A 25,424-nucleotide genomic window follows, 5' to 3' on the forward strand; every position below is an offset into this window, starting at 1 on the left:
GAAGAGATAAGCTATCCTTGCTTTGGAAAGGTTGTTTCCTGGACAATAATTATAAATTCATATTAGAATTGTGTTACATTAAAAGTTTGCCTAGAAATCCAGAGCCAGGGGTGGTGTGTATTCCTAAGGACTATGACATAATTTTAGAGCAGACACCCCAACCTAGCATTCCTTAAGGTCCTAACTATCCTGTACCCCACATTCTGGGACAGGTGCTGAGCCTTTGTTCATGCACAGTGCGCTTTTCTTCTTAGACTTTTGAGACTAATGGTTCTGGAGAAGCACGAAGGCAGTTACCTGGTTAAATTATTTTACTTTATATTGATTACTATTGAGATTTACTCATTCACTCAAATATTTATTGAATATATCTACCAAATTTCCAGTATTATGCCAGGATTTGGGGAATCCAGAGGTAAAATAGACAAAGTTTTTGCTAACAAGGGGTTTGTATTCCAATGCAGTTAAAAGGCAAATCTTACATATAAAAAATAAACATCTTAAGTCTGCAGCAATAACACAAAGTTATGTGATAGCAACTTGCCCAAATGTATCCCATTCAGAACACATATCTTCCACAATCATGTCACCCCATCACTCTCCCACTCCATGATCAGCCAGGCCAGTCTTCCTTGAAATTCTTCCTGGTTCCTCTCAGCCTTTAATTGATTATATGTAGGAAGTAATAAACCTTATTTTGAACAAAAATTATTTAGAAAATATTCCTGATCATCTCTCTCTTAAAAGTTATTGCCAACATACTAAAAATAACTTTTCTTCTTATATATCTTCTTTTTTTCCCCTAGGAATTGACTATTACAACAAGATGATTGATGATTTGTTAGCAAATCGGATTACGCCCATAGTGACTCTCTACCACTTTGATTTGCCGCAGACATTAGAAGACCAGGGAGGTTGGTTGTCAGACACAATCATTGAATCTTTTGATGAATATGCCCGGTTTTGCTTCAAGATGTTTGGGGATCGAGTCAAGCAGTGGATCACCATAAATGAGCCTAATATGTTTGCCCTGCTGGCATATGATTTGGGTGCATTTCCTCCTGGTGTACCTCACCTGGGAACTGGAGGCTATCAGGCAGCTCATAATTTGATTAAGGCCCATGCCAGAGCCTGGCACAGCTATGATTCCTTATTCCGAAAAGAGCAGAAGGGTCTGGTGTCCCTAGCATTGTTCTGTGGCTGGGTGGAACCAGCAGATCCCAACTCAGTGTCTGACCAAGAAGCTGCTAAAAGAGCCTTGGCTTTCCACTTGGATTTCTTTGCGAAACCCATTTTTATTGATGGTGATTATCCAGAAGTTGTCAAGTCCCAGATTGCCTCCATGAGTAAAAAGCAAGGCTATCCATCATCAAGGCTTCCAGAATTTACAGAAGAAGAGAAGAGGATGATCAAAGGCACAGCTGATTTTTTTGCCGTGCAATATTATTCCAGTCGCCTAGTCAAGTACCGGGAGAACGATAAAGGAGAACAGGGTGTTCTCCGGGATGTGGAGATGGACATTTTCCCAGACCCAGCTTGGATAAATGTGGATTGGGTCTATGTGGTGCCATGGGGAATACGAAAACTACTGAAATACATTAAGGTAAATGCATATTTGTTTGTGTCCACGAACACCCAAATATGTGAAGATGGGAAGTCAGGCCTACGTATATGTGTATACGAACCTGAAAAAGAATGATTGTAGGCAATAGCATATACACTGTTGGCCTGGAAAGAGAAGATTAGGAAATAAACTGGTGAGGGGTAACTGGCTGATAAAGGGCTTCAAAACCATAGTCAAAGTTAGGACTCACTGCTAAGTCATCTGTGGCCATAGGAATAGCTTGGATAATGTTTTCAGGCTGGCGTCCTGGCTGTAATTATTAAAAAGCATTCTGAGGGTTGAAATAGCTGGCTCCTTTTGGGTCTCTGTTTTGCTGGATGGCATCCAGGTAGCTGAAATTAAAATGTCAAGTTATCAGTTTTCTGGGCCCCTTCTCTGTGTAGGGGGGATAAAGAGTGTAGCTGTTAGTGGGACCAAAGGGTTAAGGAGCAGTGACAGTCAGCAGATGCTGATGGCAGAAAGATATTTCTGTCTTCCCATTATAACAGGAGTCATTTCACTGTCTTCATGCACATTTGCACAGTTTTGCTTTCCCATTGTTAGTCATAAAAGATCAGTGCGTGGAAAATTAAGTTAATAGGGTCAGTGCAATTTGCTGAAAACTAGTTTGGGGCTGGAGCTTGGAGAAGATAGAGGATAATGCACCTGACTTTATGAGCCATTTTTTTCTACATCTGTTTGGAATAAAACTTCTGCTCTCTTGTTCCAGGATACGTATAATAACCCTGTAATTTACATCACCGAGAATGGGTTTCCCCAGGGTGACCCCACATCTCTTGATGACACTCAACGCTGGGAGTTTTTCAGACAGACATTTCAAGAACTGTTCAAAGGTACCATTTGAAATGATGAAAGATCAATTGTGCAAACTTATGTGCCTATTTGCATTCAGCAAAGACCAATGATGTTGAAAGCTGAAATTCATGTAAATCAGTGGAAAGCTGTGTAATTAAGAGAGAGGAGAAAAAGTATTTAGGAAAGAGTAGGGTGAGGATTTTGGCCTAGCTTCAACCTCCTAAAATTTAATCAAGTAAAAAGCGACTGTCTTCAGCATTTTGTGACTCTTGGGTGAAGGTGACATGAATAGGAAGAGTGGTGGCAGTTGGGAGAGAACATTAGTTATTACAAAAAGATTAGCATTGACCAACTAGAGCATGCTTATTTGCATATTTTAATATTCTACCTACCAATAAATGAACTGATAGAATTTTTAAAGGAAAAAAGATTAAGCATTTGTGTAATACATTTTAAAGTATTGAGACTTCAATCAACATGTTGATTGAAGCATGAGACTTCAATCAACATGTTTCATTTAAGTTGTAACTAAGTAGCCCAGTTAGGGACTTTTTTTTGTCCTATAAATTTTGTGATATTTGTTTCTAGACAATATTATTATTCTGGTAACTTCTTTCCCTCATGGAATTCTTTTAATATTTGAAAACAAATGTGAAGTAGTAATCTTTAACTGATAACACACATTTCTAAAACTGTGATCCCACCCCCTTTTAGCTACCATTTGGAACACTATTGCTTTATAAATTTAATTTCTCTTCCCTATAGAGGAATTGTATCATAGCAACAAAATCCAATGCAAGATGTAACTTTCAATATCTTTTTTTCCTCTTAGAATGTTAGGCATTCCTTCTTTCTCATCATTCTATTTGAAAAGTCCTGTAATGATTCTTTCAAAAATTAATTAGTAATATACTGGAAGCAGCCAGAAGGAATTTTGGAAAGTAACACAAACTGCTTTCTTCCTAAAACCTAAAATATGTTGACTTGGTCCCTCACTCAGGCCTGGACTTTATTGGCAGAGTGCAATTGGATTCCTACAATTTAAACCCAAGCAATCTAATCTATTTGTCTTACACAGAAAACATATTCTTCCTCTAGGTGGGAATTCACATTCTGATCAGAAAGGGGAATCTCTCATTTTTTTCTTCTTCCTACTTTCCCCTGTTAATGGGCCCATTTATACTTAATCCATTGATGTTACCAGCTTCATCCTGAGAGACAAGTAGGCTAGTTACTACCAGGCAGATTTATGGGTGATGCAGGGGCCACAAATGACTTGTCCAAAATTGTTCTGTGTGTTTTTGGGAAAGAGGGAAAAACAGGAATTGGCGGTTTTCATCTCCAGCATAGATGTTTCGTGCTAACCATGTAAGGTCTTTCAATTGCTCTTTAAAATAGTATTGGGTACTTTACACAGTCCCTGAGATCTGATAAAATCTCAGTGGTAAAAACCAAAAATTAAAACAAATGAAGACCAAAAATAATTGAAAATTGAAAGCAAGAGTGGAAAATGTGAGTTGGGTTTCTGAAGGACAGGAGAATGGAATAGGGTTAGGGAACAAACTTCTGTTTTCAACTTGTTGATTTTATATTTTGTTTAAAATGATGGACAAAGTACGGTGCACTCAAAACATTGATAGTTCAGAGCATCTATGTTCTCTGATTTTCAACATTAGATGGTCTATATTCATTGTAATTAACACATAATGCTGTATTTATTTGCTTTTTAAAAATATCACTTTCAAAAAGTACAGAATTCTACATATTGACAGTAAACTCATACATATGTGTATATATTCTGGACTGGGTGTAGTAATAGCTATTTTTCATATATTGTTGCAGTGGACACCAATTATTTCATATGTCACAAAACTCTTTTCTTGTAACTAATCCTCTTTCTTCTATGAAATACCCACCTTCCCCATCCTCAGGCTTACCCATAGGGACAGCCATGTAAGTAGAATAAAATACTGCTCCTTGTCAACAGATAATTGATTGGTCTAGATGTAGGCACATGGCATGAGCTGGGCCAATCCCATTTCTTCCCTTGGACCAATCAGTTTGCTTGTTTTTTCGCTCGAGTTGGTGGGGGATGTAACATTGGAGGCCATTGGTGGCCATGTCCTGCCTCTTCAGTTTATGAGCAATGGGAAGGGCTGCAGATGCCTCAGGGGAAGTGGCCACAGAAAATGAAGAGAAATTCATGATGGCACTTGGGCCTCTAGTTCCGGTGTTTCCTCAACCCAGCTGTGTACACGTTCTTGAGTTACATTACTTTTATTTTTAATTATGTGCTCTTTCTGCTTCACCTGATTCTGATTGGGTTTCTATCACTTGGAACAAAATGAGTCTTAATTGACTCCATCTCATTTCCTTTTCAAAAGTTATGCGAGGTCACTGCTCCTACTTTACAGATGAGAAAACTGAGTTTCAAAAAGGCTAAGTCATTTGCTCAAGTACACAAAGTTACTAGGTAATTTTTGCTGGAAGAAGGTAGGATATGAGCATTATTATTAGTAGTACTGCTACTATTTAGGTATTTGATAAGGTCTGCTTTCTGACTCAGAGAGCTTGTTGTCCCACCACACAGAACCTTTTGCTCACCTTTGGCACTCTTTGCTGACGTGGAGTCTTGAGAGTCTTCATGCTGCCTCTACATGAGCTGTTAGGTCCTGTGACCTTGGACAGAGCTCAGACATCCCCTATCCTGCCTGCTATCACAGGAGTAGAGCTGTGCTTACTAATGGAATTCCAGAGATTCCTCGGAGGTAGCACTGATGATCTTGATTGCTGAGTACTTTCTTAGTAAAAAGCACACCATCAGCAGTTCAAAATAATAACAGGCCAACGAAGACATTCGTGGGAATTGCTGCAGGTGAGAACCCACCAGAACCTAGGGAGTCAGATGGATGATGGCTTTGTGATTTCCATGAACAAATCCTTCTCTTCAACATCACACATATGGACAGGCACATAACGACACTATAGTTGGATCAATGGCATCCGCTTAGAGGTCTTACTGATCTCTCCAGGTAAAATCCCCAGCAGTTAACTGGGGAGTAAAAAGTAAGATAATGCTTCTGTCTCCTTTCGGGAAAAGAAAAGAGTAAAATGTCATTTCACAGAGGGGAGGAAAGGAAGTCAGCTAATGTCTTTTTAATTGTTACATTATTTAAATGCCTTTAAATAGGCTGTGTTTTAATTAGTGTAGATATAGATAAGAGTAAAGCAAAACAGTGAAGACACCAAAAACTTGAAATAACACACGACTAGGCTTGCATTCCAGCTCTGCTAAATATTCAATGAGAGGCATTAGGCAAATTGTTCACCCTCCCAAACTTTTACTTAGTTCATCTATAAAAATGGGATAACACTTCCCCTGGTGTGGTAGTTGTAAAGGCTTCATTTAATGAGCTATTGTGGAACCTCCCCCTAGCAACTGCCTGACACATTGTAGGCCCTCTACCAATGGTAATAATTATTTTTACAAAATGTGCACTCTTAAGAATATATTTATCACCTCATTATTTTAAAAATATCATTCTAAGACATTTTTTTAACTCACCCCACCACCAAGTCTCTAAAAGTTACAGCAGAATATTCCTCCTGTCGACATGTTTCTCTGTCATTCTTTCTGGGGAAGCTCTGAATAAGTGTTGTAACATTGATGGTTGAGTCCTGTGGAGGAGGAAGCAGCAACCACCTCCCTTCCTTCATTATTTCCATCAGTGAGGTCGCCAGGTTAGGTGACAATCATGTCGTTGACAGCAGAAACAACGGTCAGGCACCTGGGTAGCTGGATGGCTCTGCCACGTGAATTTCTGTGGAAGTTCAGGAAGCAGTGATCTTCAGAGAGTTTAAGTTTTCTCACATCATAGGAATCTTCATTCTCTCCTTAATGTACACCAGTCCTTGCTGGTCTAAAGCAAGCAGCAGATGTAAGTCCATATGTACACACATGAAAATGGGTACCTTACTAATCTGAGTGTTATGGGGAGGCAAGAAGTGGGTGAAGGTTATTCCCAATGGGCACTACGCTGGCAAGACCAAATTCTCCTCGAGGGGATTCAAGCCTGTGTTCAGCCTGCCTCACACCTCCCTAGCAGCCACCTGCTTTTCTCTTGGCTCATGATCTTTCCTCACCTTGGAATGCCACAGTCTCTGCCTTCTGGCTGGCCCAATCCCGCTGTTTGGAATACATGAACTTGGTTCTCCAATTCAGGCAAGACATGGGTTTAGAATCTGTTTTGACTATTATGAGCTTAATAATTTTGGCAAAATTCTTTACCAGACAACACTTCAGCCATCTAATCTTTACAATGGGAATGAGAAGTCCATCCACCTTCTAAAGAGTGGCAAAAAAGGGAATAAGGTAATGCTTATAAAGCCTAAATACAGAGTCTGGCACATTAGGCAAGATTAAGGTTTTGTTGTTTTTGTTTGTGTTTTGGGAGGTGCCCTATAAACCCTCTTGGGGTTGGAGCTGTGTCTTTTTCATAATTCTATGTTCAGTCCTGAGCATCGTTTCTGTCAGATGGTAGGTGTTCTCCACATGCTTGTTGAATTTGGTTGTGTCTATCTGAGAAGAGTTAGTCAACGGATAATGAGAAATAAATGATTAAATGATTGGGAACTGTATTTTCTTTCCCTAAAGAAATATAGCCCACACAGGAAAAAAAAAAGCAGCCTTCTGGAAAGTTTGTGAGCAAGCCCAACTTTCCAGTCGGATCCGCGCCTGACTTAGCACAGCGGTAGATGACTGCAGAGAAGGTTTGTTAATGACCAGCTTTCGGCTTTTAATGACAAAACCCCTCAGCAAGATGTCATCAAAGTTATTGAAGACTTCACTGGAAGTGTTGAAGCTGATGCATGGCAACAAGATGGTTATAAATCTTGCAGCTTGGGTATACCACCAGGACAAGATGCTGAGCACAGACTCACCCTGCTGTTGTCTGTCAGCGTTCTCCTCCCCTTTCCGCTTCTCCTTCCCATGGAGAGGGGTAACGGAGAAATCCATCTATTTCCCAACGTAGTGCAGACCTGGCAGCCACCTGCCTATGTCAATTTCAGATCACAGAGGCCCACTTAACTGGACAAAATGTGTTAAACACCCGTGTTTTTCTAAATGTGCATGTAAGAATTCTGAGAATTAAGGGAAGATCTCAAAGGTTAATGCATTGACCTTTTAGAAAAACTAACCAATTAAAAATCCATTGCAAGCTCAGAATAGAGACCCAAGTACCTGAATATTGATGCCCACTCTATACTTATTGTTTTATTGCTTCTCAAAGTACATCTTTGTCAGCTTAGCCTCCGTGAAGCAGTTCATCTCATAGCTCATGGCTGCTTGCAGCTTAGGTTACATGGAGGGGGATATTGGAGTTACTTTGTACTGTTGCCCCTGGCTGGACTGCGTGGCCTCCAGCAAAGAGGAGTCCATGTCAGAACAGAGAAGGAAGAATGAGATTCGAAGGGGAATTGTTAGTGAGTGCTAGTTTGCAGATTGTGGGATTTGAGGTCATGAAGAAAACACTTTCCAATATATTTGTGTTTCACAAACCTAGGCACTCACATCACACAGGAACTCAGACAGCCAGCGATTAGAGAGCTCACCTGGAGCAGATATGCCAGATGACCTTCCTGATTTCTTCTCCTGGACTTCCATTCAGTGGCATATTTGCCTTTGCCTTCCATTGCCCAAATGAAGCATGGTGGAGTAGGAAGTCTGCAGGACTTGGAGAGTGAAGCCAGGGACTAAGTGTCCGTGTTCTAGTAGTGAGCCTTTGGATAAGTTATCATGACAGCTGTCTGAAGGTCAACTTCATCACCTGTTGAATGGGACTAATGCTAATTGCTATTCTGCCTAACCCAAAGTCAGTTGTGAAAAAACAATGAGAGAATTTATGTATGTGTATGCTCTGAACACCTTCAAATGTTAAATGTTATTTTCATATTTACTAAATACCTTTAAGTTTTTTTTCTCTCTGCCCAAAATACATGATCTGGACCTCAGTGTTGCAAATTATTCTTTCAACATCTACAATTCTCAAATTCTATGTGTGTTTTTTTTCTGCACATTTCTCAACTGCTAGGACAGAATGATCAATTTAGGGGTCTTAGAGGATGTGTACTATAGTCAGGTCATTGGTGCAGCACAATTAGATTAGATAAGCTTAGAAACACACACACACACACATACACACACACACATACACACACACACATTGTTGTTGAGCTGCTTCACCAGGCTTATTGAGGTGAAACGCATATTAATATGATCAGGGACAGACCATTTAGCAGGCACACCCTCTTAGAGACCTAGAGCCTGGTGCCCTGGTTTCCTGGGAACAGGCTTTATGGAGTTGCCCATGTGAGAAGCAGCTCTTGCACATGTCAGAGAATCTGCCTGGTGCTTTCTGATTGGAAACTATTCTTCAGCTTCTCTTTCCATTGTGCTCTAATACGTAAGCTGTGCCCCTGCAGATGGACATTCCTTTGGGCTTCTCTGAGGGGATCATTATTTAAGGTCCCCCATCACCCCAAGCCCAGTAAATTGCACGATGACTATAAACATTTTAAAAAATTTCAGATCATTCAAAATGTACCCTCCATTTTTAATGACAGTCTGTCAGGAGTGTTTGTGTGATAGACCTCAGTTTTGTTTTTATAACTTAAAAGAAGACTGTAAAATAATTGAAGTATTGTTTATCTGAAGGAAAGCTACTTTTCCAATATGAAGAGTAGACTCAATGGAATCTTGTCAAAAAGGGAAAAAAGAGGAAGAATTTGATAATGATTTTTTAAATTAAATATAATTTTCATGTAACATTTTATAAGTTTAAGGTGTGCATGTTTATATATTGCAATATAATTATTACACTACTGTTAGCAAACACCTATATTTATCACATTACATAATTATCATTTCTTGTCTGTAGTGGGAACAATTAAGATCTAGTCTCTTATAGCAACTTTGAGGTTTAGAATACAGTATTGTTGACTGTAATCACCATGGTGTGCATTAGTTCTCTAGTACTTGCTGATCTATTAGTTCTTGGTTTGTATGCTTAGATGACATATCCCTAATCCCCACCCCTACACCCCATCCCTACCTCTAGTTACCACCATTCTACTCTGTTTCTAGGAGTGTGGCTTTTTTTTTTAAGACTCCACGTATAAGTGATATCATACAGTATTTGTTGTTCTCTGACTTATTTCTCTTAACATAATGACCTAAATGCCCATTATGTTGTCTCAAATGACAATACTTCTTTTTCTCAAAGAACAATAATATTCCATTGTGTGTGTTTCTGTGTATATATATACACACACATCTCACAACTTCTTCATTCATTCATTTGTTGATAGTCACTTAGATTGTTTCCATATATCGGTTATTATGAATGATACTACATAAAACATAGGAGTGCTTGTATGTCTTTGTTATCACCAAGAATACAAAAGATAAGTGTTGGCAAGGATCTGGAGAAAGGGGACCTTTGTGCACTGTTGGTAGGAATGTAAACTGGTCCAGCTACTATGGAAAAAAGTATCAAGGTTCCTCCAAAAAATTAAAAATAAGACTAGTATGGATCCAACAATTCCACTTCTGTGTATATATTCAAAGAAAATGAAAAGAGGACTTTGAATAGATAATGATGTTTTTAAACCTGTTCCAGGAGAGAGCTAGAATATTCAGGTGTTGTGGGGGCTGTTGGAATTGAGAGAAGGTACACTTACCAGGTTTTCCCACGGCCTAGGTGAAGTGGTCCTCAAACATCTGCCTACATTAGCTATTAATTCCTCATTTCCAAAATAACTTTCTCACTACCTGGCCCCTTAGTTATCTTGAGAATAAAAGAAAGCACTACTTTGAACAATACTAATAGAATTTATCTTAGTGTGATTAGCAGAGGTTTCCTGGATAACTGTTTTAAGAAGGATTCCATTGGACAGATGTGGGATCATAGAAAGAATAGGGAGATATGGATGGGAAGGTGTTAGTCTCTCTACTCAGGAAACTTAACTTGAGTTTTCCAAAGCTTGGAAATGGATATTCCCTATTGTAAATTATTATATTGACATTATGTTTTATAAATCATCATCTTGCAAATTCATCAGTGAGGATTAATTTTGGGTGCACTAAAATATGTTTCTGGGTTTGTAGTGTTGATAATCAAACCCTAAACAGTGTGAATCTCACCAGTTCTATAGCTTTTCTCTCTATGGTCTTCTTATCTTACCTTTTTATTGCTTCACTTTATTTATGCTGATCAGTCACTCTATAGAGACATAAATATTGTTTCTGTCAGTGTTTCTAGACTCATTATTGGGTAAATTACTGGTTAATTATGCCCTATATTATTTTTCCAATAAAGATTGTGACATTGTGTAGAAGAAAATCAGCAACATTTTGAATAAAAACATTAACTGGTGTCAAAACTGATTCATGGGCCTCTTGCACAACTATAGCCCTGTCACTATTAAGTACTTATTGAATAAGACAATTGAATATCTAGAACTTGAGAAGTATTTTGATTATTGTTGATAATACCCATTATAATCCTTGAAAGGAAGGGAAAAACCATTCTAGAAGGAAATGGAAAGCATTAAATGGTATAGGCACTCATAGGTAGGAACAATGTGTATCAAAGTTTTATTCACTACTAGAGGCCCGGTGCACAAATTTTTATGCACCCCTGGTGGGGGGGCCCTCAGCCCAGCCTGTGCCCTCTCGCAGTCTGGGACCCTTTGGGGGATGTCCACCTGCTGGCTTAGGCCTGCTCCCCAGGGGATCAGGCCTGATCTGGCAGTCAGACATCCCTCTGGCAGCCCAGGAGCCCTTGGGGGATGTCCACTTGCAAGCAGGGAGCAGACCTAAGCTGTAGTCGGACATCCTTAGTGCTGCTGAGGAGTGGGAGAGGCTCCCGCCACTGCCCCTGTGCTGGCAGCCGTCAGCCTGGCTTGTGGCTGAGCAGAGCTCCCCCTGTGTGAGTGTACTGATCACCAGGGGGCATCTCCTGCATTGAGAGTCTGCCCCCTGGTGGTCAGTGTGTGTCATAGTGATCAGTCATTCCCAGTTGTTCTGCTGTTAGGGTCAATTTGCATATTACCCTTTTATTATATAGGATAGAGGCCTGGTGTACGGGTGGGGGCCGGCTGGTTTGTCCTGAAGGGTGTCCCGGATCAGAGTGGGAGTCCTGCTGGGGTGCCTGGACAGCCTGGGGGGGGGGGGGCTGAGGGCCGTTTATAGGCTGGCCACACCCCCTTCAGGGTGGGGGTCCCCACAGGGGTGCCTGTCCAGCCTGGGTGAGGGGCTGATGGCTGTTTGCAGGCTGGCCAAGCCCCCCAGTGGGAACCCTCACCCCATAGGAGTGTGGCCAGCCCGGGTGAGGTGCTGAGGGCTGTTTTCAGGCTGCCCACAGCCCTTTCAGGGTGGGGGTTCCTGCTGAGGTGCCTGGCCAGCCTGGGTGAGGGGCTGAGGGCAGTTCTCTTGCTGGCCACGCCCCCTGGCGACCCAAGCTCCCAGCCTCTCCTTTTTTTATTTTTTATTTTTTTTAGCCAGGGCAGCCTGGAAGCAGGTATCTGAGATTTATTTATCTTCTATAATTGAAACTTTGTAGCCTTGAGCATAGCCCAGGGCCGGCCAGGGCAGGCGGGAAGTTTGGCTTACTCCATCACTGGTGGCAACCCAAGCCTCCTGCTCCCTCCAGCTCCATGGCCACCACCATCTTAGTTGGGTTAATTTGCCTACTCGCTTATGATTGACTTGTGGGCATGGCTTGTGGGCGTGGCTTGAGTGTAGCGGAGGGATAGTTAATTTGCATGTTTCTCTTTTATTATATAGGATTTTTTAAAGACAAAATTCTGACTAGGATAAAATTTTGGAGTTTTGAGCTATATACTTAGCATTCAGTAATTGTTCAGTTAATGTTTAAGGAGTGACTAGGAGATTTAGTGTAGATTAGCAGGAAAACAGGATTATTCCTGGGAATTTCATTGAGATATTAGGTTTATACCACCATTTTCCTTTTTTTAAAAAAAAAAAATTTTTAAATAAATGGTAGATTGCTTTTACAATTATGAGAACAATTTCCACACATTGAGATTATGCATGGGTGCTACTTCTAGCTTTTTGATGTTAAAATTGGGTTTGTTGTGACAATAGTTAAATTATATGCTAAAGTTTTTAAACTTTATATAAAAGCAGTTCACTTCTCTGTGCCTCAGTTTATTTATTTGAAAAATAAAATGGTTGAACTAGCTATCTTAGAGACATTTTTCCAGTTTAAGAATTATGTGGTCCTCTAAGTATCTTTTCTAGGCATATCAAGAATCATACTGTTACCCAGATGGTGTGGCTCAGTGGTTGAGCATCAACTTATGAACTAGGAGGTCATGGTTCCATTCCCAGTCAGGGCACATGCCTGGGTTGTGGGCTCTGTCCCCAGTGTGGGACATGCAGGAGGCAACCAATCAATGATTCTCTCTCATCACTTATGTTTCTACCACTCTTTCTCCCTCTCCCTTCCTCTCTGAAATCAATAAAATATTTTTTAAAAAAATCGCATTTTATTAGAACTCTTCATAATTTGTTAGACTATAAAATTAAGTATGAGATTATAATTAACAGTCTTATTTTTAATTTCTTCATTCTTCTCATCTAGCTCCTCCATTTTAAATGTGAACACTTTCTTATTTGGACATAAAATTAAACCTTGATCTTCAATGAACTATTTCTCTTGATATCGATTCAGGTACTAGGTGACATTTTTTTGACTCCCAATCTAGATTTTACCTCTGCTATTCACTTATATTGAAAATGAGTCCACTTTTGTCCCCTGAGAAAGTTATTCCTTAGAGTTCAGAGTCAGAAGGGCCATCTCACATTCAAGTTTAACAAAGTTACTGTAGAGAGCATAAAATCTCAGAGAGGAAATTGAATGGACAATTCAGTCCCAAACATTTGAGCGGTGAACTCTCCTTTCAGAACATGAGCAAAGCAAGCAGCACCCAATCTATTAAGTTTTAAGACAGTTAAGTATGATTTTCAAGCTTTGCCATAATAGCATAATTTAATTCAGTTAGGCAGTATGGTAATTTTAACTTTCTTTAAATTTAACTTGAGCGTGAAACTTTTGTCTCTGAGCGAGATCCTGAATTAGAAGGAAGGATCAAGTTGTAGCACTTTCATAATTATCTACTTACCATAATTCTGTGTAGAGACTTCATACATGGGCAGTCTGTTTTTCTATTCCGAATTTTGAGCCCCGAGCTTACTCAAATCAGGACTCCTTTTACCCCAAGTTACTGTTTAGGTAGCATTTTCTTTAATACAATAAAAATATTAGCCTTGTACTAGAGATGAAAATAGTTTATTTTGCAATAGAAAGTAATTCTTAAGGCTTATCTGGAAGTGCTATAAGCTGAGGGGGGGGGGGGGGAAGGAGACCCGTCTCTTTGAATAGGGTCACCTCAGCAACAGCAGTGTCCTGTGTGTGAATGAGATTAGCTAATGAACCAGTATCGTGGCCTGAGATTATTTTGTGCCATTCTAAAGTTCAACCATTTTCCCCTTGTGTTTGTGAAATCCCATTATAGGAATCACTGGCTGCTTTAGAGATAAGTGAAACCATTATAGGTGGAGGAAGAAAAGGCATTTAAACCTTGAAGAATTTTAATTAGTACTAGTGAGTGAAGGTGAACAGGGAGCCATAGATGTTTCAGATGGAAACATTAAGGAGTTGGAGTTTTCCTTGTCTAAGGGGCAGCAGCAGCAACAGTGCCCACCTCTGGGCAGCTTCTCTCTAGACATCATAAGCGTGTATGAAGCACCTAGAGCTTTTCAATTAAAAGAAAGGCCTGGGGAGGTGGCGGGAGTGGGATGGAAGGGGTGAATGGGAGAAAAGGAGAAAGTCTGGAACACTTTAAACAATAAAGATAAATTTAAAAATATATACATTATCTGGTTCTGCTGTGTCCCAGAAAGTGTTAACTTTTCTTTTTCTATTTTGGGTTTTAATGTGCACCCTTTCTCAGAAATTGGTTTTATTTGATGTAGCAAAGTCTTAAGTTTCTCAATAAAGAAAAAATCTACACAAGTATGTGTGTCTGTGAACATGCATACATTCACACACACACACACACACACACACACACACACACACACACACACAAAACCATTGAGGAGTTCGGACTAACAAGTAGATGATGGGAGGGGGAATGTCTCACCTCAGTTGATGAAATAATGTTTTTCTCTCTGAATTAAGTGGAATTCATTTCTTTAATGGATTTAAAACCAGCCTAAAGTCTTTAATAATTTTAAATGAACAGGGATTTTTTCCAAGTAATAGTCAAATCAAATATGTTTTATAGTTTAAAATGAGTGGAAAGGCACAAAAATTTGATCACATAAAATATGAGTAAATGAGTGTATGTCAAGTTTATACATTTTTGGGTAGATCATTTGGTTATGTGGCTAAGGCTCTATTGGTTTAGTCTCTTAAAACCTTTTTCTTCCCAAGATGTTCAGGCTATGTTGTTCATCCTTTGAATGAGCTGTTAGCCTTTCATTTAAATAAAAATTCAAAAATAGTATATGGCCAAAGTTTGCTTTGAATACATTGCTAATGAATATATGGTACAACTGAAGAATGGCTCAGAAAAATCCATCAGCATTCCTGGAAAAGCAAACAACGTGACGCATTGAGTGGGCATAAGTTTTGTTCAGAGAGCCAGCAGATGTTATGGATACTTTTACACAAACAAGGACTTGCTGGTTTGAGATAGTGAAGGAGAGTATTCTTTTTAGGACAGTTCTGCATTCCAAAGCTGGCTCTAACACCCTTTCACGTTGTGTAATCTCAGACAACTTATTCTAACTCTATGAATATTAGTTCACCATCTGTAACATTTTGTTTTTTTGGTAAGGATTAATGATATACTTCATATCCTAGCAAAATGCCTAGGACATAAATCCCCCAAATGATGAGTATTGCAGTGAATTCTTTGTTACCCGGCATCTATTAACCAGGATTTTAGAAAAATTGTGACTTCCTGCACAGTCATCAAGCACTGATAATTTATGCTTCTCTTGATGACCCTGAAATGCATTCTGAATAATTAGAGGAAGATTACATTATAATCAGTTTAGTTTCAGTATAAAGTGTATTTTAATTTATTCTCATTCTTCCAAAATTTGTAATCCTTCTGCATGTGGTAACAATTAACAAAAAATATTTGATTAGCTGGAGCACTTCACTTCCTGACTATCTGACTAATAAAGAGTTTATTGAATATTTTTGAACCCCAAATTCTGCCCTGGGCATTCGCTGGATAGGTTCACTTCACACTGTTACTATGTCCATTCTCAGAGCTGATGTGTTAACCTATTGCCTGTTGGAAATTCTAGAATTAATCTTTTCCAAATAATATATATTTTTTACTGGTTTCAGAGGGGAAAAGGGAGAGAGAGATAGAAACATCAATGATGAGAGAGAATCATTGATCAGCTGCCTCCTGCATGCTCCCCACTAGGTATTGAGCCCACAACCCAGGCATGTGCTCTGGCCAGGAACCGAACTGTGACCTCATGGTTCATAGGTCAATGGTCAACCATTGAGCCATGCTGGCCAGGCTAGAATTAATATTTAAATATTCTTAGACAATAGTCTGAGTTTACACAAGATCCTCCTTGCATATTCTTGATCCCAAGGTTATAATGCTGGTCATCCAATCTGATTTTGTTTGGATGAGTAACTACGTCTTCTAGCTCATAAGCTTGTTGGTTCTGTTCCTATGGATTTCTAGAGATGGTCATCGCAACTGACACTAATAATCAATTTGTCTAGAGGTTTCATCAATCTTTACCTTTGTCCAGTCTTGTTTTAAATTTATCTTCACTGGGCTTTTTAGGCTATGTAACCTTCTTGATGAAAGTTTTTGTACTTTATTTAGCACTTTTGTGATTCTTCTTTTCACTTACTACAGTTTTTCTCCTTCTCTTCCTCCCCCAATAATGTCCTAGCCTGCTTTAAGATATGGCTTAACAACTGACCTGTGTTAAAAATAATGTCTCTTCAAAAATTTATCAGCACTATTGTCCCTTTGTGACCTCAGTTAGTAGGTATGTTTTTGGGCAAGCAGATTGACTTCAGTGGTTTAATTGATCACCATAGAACATAACATTCATCAGTCCTTTGTCTGGTCTCATTCTGCCTTTCCTTAAATCCCTACTTTGCCCTAAATCCTTTCCTTCCAACCCAATAGTCTTCTCTTCTATGATGTCTTTCACATGCCAGTTGACATACCCAGGGGAGTGAGTGCAGTGGTGGTGGTAGAAGGAGGCTGATTGTTTCCTTTAAAGGGAGAGCAAGGCCAAGGGGAAAATAGGTGGTAAAGAGTTCCTTTTACCCTCCAAGCCCGGCAACACTTGACCCTGGTATGAAGGCAGGATTGGCTAGGGTATTCTGTTCAATGTAGAGGTCTTTCTTGGTGATGTCTTGGGTGGGGGTGCTAGGTGAAGATAGGGAGCGTGGGTGTACAGCCAGAAAGAAACAATTAACATTTTACTCTAACTCAGTGATGTATCTAAGACTTCACTCACTAGGTGGCTATCCTTCAGTCAATAAAGTAAGTTGCCTATTACTGCTATTGTCTGTAATTTTGCCTCAAAGTGATTTTTCTCATGTAGAGATATATTTTCTCATGTAGAGATATACCTATTTGACTACTGCAAACATAGATTAGAATGGCCAGTTGCAATCTTTAATAGGCTTTTTATACAAATATGACATTTTTATAAATATAGAATCAAATCACCTGGCACAATGACTATATTTATGTTAATATAAAATGTTAAAACTTAAGAACATTTACAGAATTGACATTAAAGTATCTTTATTGGTTTTCTGTACCTATATGTTATTAGTCACAGAAATGTCATACTGAATATTTGTGTTTGTCCGTAGTTGAATTTTATATGATGTTTCTTATTTTTTTTTTTACTTATTTATTTATTTTAATATGTTTAATTGATTTTTAGAGACAGAAGAAGGGAGAGAGAGTAACATTGATGTGAAAGTGAAACATCAATCAGCTGCCTCCTGCACGTCCCCTACTGGGGATCAAGCCCACAATCCTGGCGTGTTTTCTGACTGGGAATCAAGTCAGCATTTCCGTGCATGGGACAATGCCCAACCAACCGGACAGGGCTTTTATACTTTATTTTAAAAAGTTTTTATTCAGCCCTGGCCGGTTTGGTTCAGTGGATAGAGCATCGGCCTGGAGACTGAAGGGTCCCGGGTTCGATTCCAGTCAAAGGCATGTACCTTGGTTGTGGGGACATCCCCAGTAGGGAGTGTGTAGGAGGCAGCTGATTGATGTTTCTCGCTCATTGATGTTTCTAACTCTCTATCCATCCCCATCTCCCTTACTCTCTGTGAAAAATCAATAAAATATATTAAAAATGTCTTTATTGAGGTTTAATTGACATGTTATATTAGTTTTAGGTATACAACATAATGATTTGATATTTGTACATATTGTGAAATGAACTCCACAATAAGTGGAAGTTATTTTTTAACTTTTGATATTACTAATGCTGGATTCTCTTTTTATATGTAATTGCACTCACTCTAAGTCATTTATTTCTTTGCTTTTATTTAAGGAAGATGTGTTTATTTAAAAATATCTTTCTTTTATACTTCTGTTTTAAAAAATCTTTTTTGGGGGAACACAAGCACTGTGAAATCTGTTATTCAGAAAAATGGTAAGGAGGACAGTTAAGAATTTTCAGTTTAAACTTGTTGAGAGGTATTAATTTTTGCCAATTATTGAAGATGGGCCATTTTAGTACATCCATGCCTTTGATAAAAAGAAATAACAGGTAGTAAGCCACAAACAGGAGGGAAAAGGAGAACGCAAATGACTTGACCATAGATGTTGGCATAAACCTTGAAAACTGGCTCATAGCTTTCTGGCTTCCAGGTCAAAAGGGAATCACCATTAGTTACATTAGTAGTTTTCTAATTGTGCTCTGTGAAGCCTTGGGTTCCATGGAGATATCTTTGGGGACACTGTTAGGTTGCATAGAGAGAAGGTGAGAAAGCAGGCCTCCAGGGCACCTCAATGTTTACTGGTTGTATATATTAGGAAGCTATAAAAAATGTTCATTTGAAATGAAAACTCTGTTGCTCCAAAAATGATTTGGAAAGGCACTGGATAATGGGGATCTCATTATCAGAAGGGAAGAAACATAGTGGCTCCTCTGGGGAAATGAAGTTTAACTTCCTTTTTCTTTTACTTAAGAAAAGTTATCGCAACACATAGAAAATAAAGGGATCCATATAATTGTGATCCAGATTTAATAAATGGTAATATTTTGCCACATATATTTTACATTTACAAAAGAAAAAAATACTATTGATCCAGGTGAAACCACATTGTACCCTTCCCAATTGTCCTTCCCTCACCTGGGATAACCATGACCCTGAAGTTGGTGAGTATCTACCTACCACAGATATATATCTTGTTACAAACGTATGTGCCCATCACCAATTTGTATATTTATTGTGTATTTTACTATTTATATAAATGATGTTGCACTATATATATCTGTTTTCAACATACTTTTAGCTTTAAGTCACTCTTTTTAATGGATCTCTGGAATTTTGATATATAAACAGACTCTACTTATTCACCCACTAGAGGCCCTGTGCACAAAATTCGTGCATGGGGGAGGGGGTGTCCCTTGGCCCAGCCTGCACCCTCTCCAATCTGGGACCCCTTGAGGGATGTCAGACATCACTCTCACAATCCAGGACTGCTGGCTCCCAACTGCTCGCTTGCCTGCCAGCCTGATCATCTCCTAACCACTCCCCTGCCAGCCTGGTCTCCTCTAACTGTCCTCCCCTGACGGCCATCTTGTGTCCACATGGGGGTGGCCATCTTGTGTGTTGGAGTGATGGTCAATTTGCATATTTCCTCTTTATTATATAGGATTCTCCTGCTGTGGGCATTGGGGGTCTGAATGATGGCCATTTTTTTCCACTTTTACAAACTGTGCTGCATTGAATAACCTTGAGGAGCTCATATGGTTGAAAGGCATTTCATACATGAGTGTTCCTGAAGGTGGCTTACAGCTAGCCCCATGTTGCCTTTGTACCATTTAGAATGAGGCTCCCATTCCTCAAAACACTTCATAATTTTTGGAAATTGGTCACAATGACTAAAGAAATCTACAGTGACCTTATGTCAAGTATGTCCTCCATGTGCAAGGTAAACCTGTGTAATACTAAGCTGCAGTCCTTAATGCAGGGCATGTTAGAGAGTTGGGTGAATTAGTGGGTTTTAACAAGTTAGCAACTGTAATCTAAATAAAATAGGTGTGCTTAGTATTTGCATGTGACTGGGAAAAACTGTACCTTCTTTAGAGACATGTTATCAAAGGAGAACACAAGAAAGATGTACAAGGCGTTTGTTTTCTCCAGATCACAGAGGACCAGTGACAAGGTCAAGTGGAGATGGAAGAGGGTATTACTCATCCATTTCCCCCTTTCCAGAATATTGTCCTATAGGCCCTGTGTATACACACACATACAGTGTAGATTTCTGCTGGGCTTCATGTACTAACTCAACAGCATGCAACTAAGGAAGGGTAAATTGTGCCCTTGCTCTGGGAAAGGAAGCTTGAATTGTATTGAGCTGAGGAACCAAGCTGTGAGCCTCCCACTGTAGCTGGTGCTACAAGTATCAATACATAGAAGTGCGTTCATCTAAAGTTCCTTTGGTCCTCACTAGGTGGCTTTGCCTGGAGATGAAAACAACCCAGAGACAAGAAGTGCGGTGTACCCTCTATTGTTTACAGGAGTTTAATAAGGGATAAATCGGCCCTGCTTTGGAAATCTTGAAAGCATAATGTTTGCTTTGCAAAGCCCTTGTAATTAGATGTTGTACAAGATAGTTTACCAGGGAACTCTCTAGGTGCCTAAAGTTTCTTTTTTTCTTGACCCTGTCACATGCAACATTTTAATCAATGATTGTGGGTGAAGAGTTGAAGGAATGGGTTTCCAGTTTGCAGATGACATAAAGCTTGTTAGGCGAGAGCTAAAACATGCTTGCTGCTACTTTGTGATGGTTGGTTCATTTTCAGCAAATAGGTCTTAGCTTAAGTTTCACCTCCTCATAGACGCTTTCGCTGAGGTTCTAATATATGGCCTCCATTTCTGATCAGTGTTTACCTGTTTTTTCTTAACCTGTATTTTAAAAACGTATGTATTTTTATTTATTTTAGAGAGGAAGGAAGAGGGAGAGAGGGATAGAAACATCAATGATGAGAGAATCATTGATTAGCTGCCTCCCACATGTCCTACACTGGGGATTGAGCCCACAACCCAGGCATGTGCCCAAACCAGGAATCAAAACATGACCTCCTGGTTTGTAGGTTGACACTCAACCACTGAGCTGTGCTGGCTGGGCAACCTGTATTTTTAGCTTGAGTTGTTTACCTGTATTTTTAGTTCTTAACCCTGAGATGTTAACCTATATTTTTGACCATAGCTGTTTACTCATTCCTTGACACATCTGCATAGACTGACTGTATGCTTGACAAAAGAAGGGACCATGCCTCCCTGCCCATTTTGGGACATAGAATGCTCTTGCACATAATATTAACTTACTAAATTATTTTTTGTTGATTGAAAGGAAATCATGGGAATCATTGAAGAATATTAGATAAGGAAGTGACACGATCAAATTCCTGGTTTAGAAATGAAACCTGGAAGGAGTCAAGACTAGAAGCCTGGTAGCCATTGTGGAATGTGCCCCATGGAGGAAAATATGTATGTATAGCCACTTGAAAACCTGCCTTGCTTGCACCGTGGCAAATATCCCAATTATGAGATGCAACACATAACTCTCAGTTGTATCTGGAATAAGATCTCTCATTCATGGAACCACTGACTATTAACGATAATATTAACAATTTAATTTGTACTCAGAAAAGAATGCCTGGGATGAGCTTAAATAGGGACAGCCCTATTCATTGTTTTTTTGGTTAAAATTGTTAAAGAACTGTCAGGTGGGAGGCTAAAAAGACTCATTTTGTGTTGTTGGAGAGGGCAGAACTCGGGCCAGTGGGGGCTCATTACATGAAATCAAGTTTCAGTTCAACAGAAGACAGCTTTCTAACAATCAGTGGGCCTGAGTCAGGGAATGAATGTCCTCAGGAGATCATTAGGTACCTGTCAATAGCTGGCGTGGAAGCAGATGCCGGATGCCCATCTGCCAGAGACACTGTGGAGAGAATGCCTGCGCCATGTGGGAGGGTCACTCACAAGCATAGGCAACTACCTAATATTCATTGAGTACCCACCGTGATCTTGCTTCTGAGGCGAGGCTACGGAGATATACGGCACAGCTGCTGTCTGCACACGATCAACTTCTAGAGCTAAATTCTGTGGATCTCAGGGAGTTTTAGCCAAGGCTTTGATGTAATTCTTACCAATTCCACATTAGAGCTGTCTGAAGTTAGGAGGTCTCAAAACACTGCTAACCTACTTGTAATACTTAACCTCATGCCCAGCAGGAAGAACATAGCATAGAATACCACTTCATAGCCAAACCCTACTTTTGTCTCCTTATTTAAGCTCTGACTTTACTTTTTAGCATTTTTATTTTTGTTTTATTTTTTTTGGGGGGGGGGCGGGGTTGGCATAAAACATTTTATAAATTTAAGGTATATAACATGCTGATTTGGTACATTTATATATTGTAATATGGTTGCCATTATAGTGATAAATAACTCCTCTATTATGTCATATAATCATCATTTATTTTTAGATTTTGGAATACTTAGGATCTAGTGGCTTTGCTTTTGTGACAATGGTTATAGCAGACTAGAGGCCAGGTACAAAAAATGTGTGCACTCGGGGGGGGGGGGGGCCCTCAACCCTGCCTGTGCCCTCTCGCAGTCTGGGACCCCTCGGGGGATGTCTACTTGCTGGCTTAGATGACCATCAGGGGGCATCTCCTGCATTGAGTGTCTGCCCCCTGGTGGTCAGTGTGTGTCATAGTGACCATTCATTCCCAGTGATTCTGCTGTTAGGGTCAATTTGCATATTACCCTTTCATTATATAGGATAGAGGCCTGGTGCATGGGTGGGGGCAGGCTGGTTTGCCCTGAAGGGTGTCCTGGATCAGGGTGGGGGTCCCACTAGGGTGCCTGGCCAGCCTGGATGAGGGGATGATGGCTGTTTGCAGGGAATGAGGGTGTGATGGTTAATTTGCATATTACTCTTTTATTAGATAGGATAGCAAGTTATTATCTTTTCTTTGGTTCTCTTCTCTCCTGGTCTTGAAAATTAATGTGAATGCTGAGCTCAGGGTGATGTGTGTTGTTGGTTTTATTTCATCAAACTCTGTTGAGATAATTATTTTTTATTAGAATTAGACCTCTGCGATTCTCATTGATGACAAAAACATGAATTATAAAATAGAGATTTTGTGGAATTACTAGTGGCCCAGTGCACGAATTTGTGCACCTTAAAAGGAACTGTGGGTCGCAAAGCTGCATTAGACACAAGTGTGGGTCTTAGCCCATCCTCTGCACCCCAACTCGGCACCTCCAGCTGTGGCCACTGGTCCCCTGTCTGCTTGTAGCCCTGATCCCACCACTGCTCTCACAGGCTGACAGCACTGTCCCCGCTCACACCCCCTGAAGGTGCAGAGCACTTGTGGTTGGTGCCAGCAGCAGGTGTGAGCAGCAGCTGCTGTCCCGCTTACCCCTCAGGAGCAGGGGAAGTGGAGAAGCCCTCAGGGATGATCAGGGCCAGCAGCTGCTGCTAGCACCCTCTGATAGCACCAAGCAATAGGGACCAGCATCAGGTACCAGCAGCAGATGCGAGCCGGGCTGGTGCTGGCAGTGGGTTGGAGTGGTGGCTTGGCACTGGGAGTGGGTGCAAGCAGGGCCATCGCCAGCAGTGGGTGTGAGAGGCAGCTGCTGGTCCTGATCTCCCCTCAGGAGCAGGGAGAGGTGGAGAAGCCCTGTGGGGCAATTGGGCCGGAAGCTACCGCTCGCAGCTGCTGATGGCACTGAGCGATTTGGGCCAGTGCTGGGCACTGGCAGTGGGTGCAAGCAGGGCCGGTGCCAGCAGCAGGTGCAAGTGCTGGGTAGGACCATGGTGTGCAGGAGCAAAGAATTTTCAGTAACCAGCAGAGGCTCGCCCCGATGGCAGCGACCAGCACCTCGCCTTGGTCTGGCACACCCGCTCACCTGCTCCATCATCCCACTGCAACCAACACCCGCCATGTTCCTCGCACACCCCCCCCCAACCCCCCAGTGGTCAGCGCATGTCATAGCGACCACTTGTTCAGTTTGTTTGTTCTGCTGTTCAGTCTATTTGCATATTAGCTTTTTATTATATAGGATAAGTGAGCACATAATTCTTTAAAATCATATCTCCAATCAATCACAAAATGGCATGGAAACCTCTTTCAGTGAAGTAGAAGACATAAATATCTTTTGTGGAAGAGTTTTGGGGGTTAGATTGTGATATCACATTATGAACATAACATTTTGGTCTTAATCCCCTAATCTATGTTGAAGACATGACCTTGGTTGTCGCAGGGATATGGCCTCTCTTTCACACACTTCTGAAACAGGTGTGGTAGAATCTCATTAATATATGTAACATTTCTCACAGTCACTGTTGTATATTCTATCACAGTGACCTGAGGACTTAATGTGCTTCCTTAGGCTGCATAATATAACATTGGGAGCTACTTTGACCCTGAGTAGAGTACAGCCCCAGACAGTTATCTTTGCTTTCATTATTATATGAGTAAAAATATAAGATACTTGAGCAGTCTTTAAAAATATTCCTTGATCATATAGTCTGGGGACCAAGTTATTTCCTCTACTGGCTGAAGTCCTTTTGTGTGTGTCTACTTTTCATTTGTTGACCCTGAAATTAACCCAGTTTAAAATTATGTTGTCCAAATGCAGTTCCGGTTCATCTGTTCAAAGTAAGGAATATAGTACAAAGGTGGTGAATGAGGGAGACAACTTTCCCCAGCCATTGCTTTGGAATCCTGAAGGGTGACCTTCCAGCAAGGCCTAAATTGTCCCTTTAGGATGACATGCAAGTATTTTAAAAGGATCTTAGCTGGAAAAGCAATAACTCTGGGAAATTAAAAACATTGAAATGGAAGTTTGCACACTCTGACTGGGAAAGAAAACATAACCCCTACATTGCTCCTTTTTAGTACTCAATGTTTCACTCCAGATAGAGCAAAGATTGGGAGCTTCTGATCTTGACTATATATATTGGAATAAACTGGTGAGATTTAAAAAATACTGGGCTCTAGCCCCGGTGATTATAATTTCTTCTAGCTTTATTGAGAGATAATTGACATATAACATGGTGTAATTTTAAGGTACACAAGGTGATGTTTAGATACATGTATATATTGTGAAATGATTACTACAATAAGGTTAGTTAACACATAATTATCTTTTTTTTTTCTTTATTTTGGATCTACTCTCTTAGCAACTTTCAGGTACATAATACAGTATTGTTAACTATAGTGAACATGTTGCATGTTCAATTCCCAGAATTTATTCATCTTATAAGTGGAAATTTGTGCGTTTTGACCAACATCTCCCTATTTCCCCTACCCCCATCCCCTGACAACCACCATTCTATTCTGTTTCTGTGTTTGGCTTTTTAAAAAGATTCACATATAAGTGAAATCTTACAATATTTGTTTTTCTCTAGCTGACTTATTTCATTTAGCATAATACCCTCAAGGTTCATCAATGTTGTTGCAAATGGCAGGATTTCCTGCTTTCTCATAGCTGGGTAATACTCCATTGTGTCTATTTATCATTTATCTATCTATCATCTGTCTATCTATCTATCTATCTATCTATCTATCTATCTATCTATCTATCTATCTATAATCTATCTATCTATCTATTTATCATCATCTATCATCTCATAACTTC

At 40.0% G+C, this 25,424-nt stretch overlaps 1 protein-coding gene across 1 annotated transcript in view; it reads left to right on the forward strand.

Annotated features, from left to right (window-relative positions):
• The window catches only part of LOC118650498 (cytosolic beta-glucosidase), a 118,112-nt gene that overhangs the window by 48,077 nt on the left and 44,611 nt on the right, over positions 1-25,424 (forward strand). The window contains exons 3-4 of the mRNA XM_036298942.1: positions 807-1,603; positions 2,334-2,457. Coding sequence (XP_036154835.1) covers positions 807-1,603; positions 2,334-2,457 — 921 coding nt within the window. The remainder of the gene's footprint in view (positions 1-806; positions 1,604-2,333; positions 2,458-25,424) is intronic.

Source organism: Myotis myotis, unplaced genomic scaffold (genome assembly GCF_014108235.1).
Source record: "Myotis myotis isolate mMyoMyo1 unplaced genomic scaffold, mMyoMyo1.p scaffold_m19_p_1, whole genome shotgun sequence".
NCBI classification, from domain to species: Eukaryota; Metazoa; Chordata; class Mammalia; order Chiroptera; family Vespertilionidae; genus Myotis; species Myotis myotis.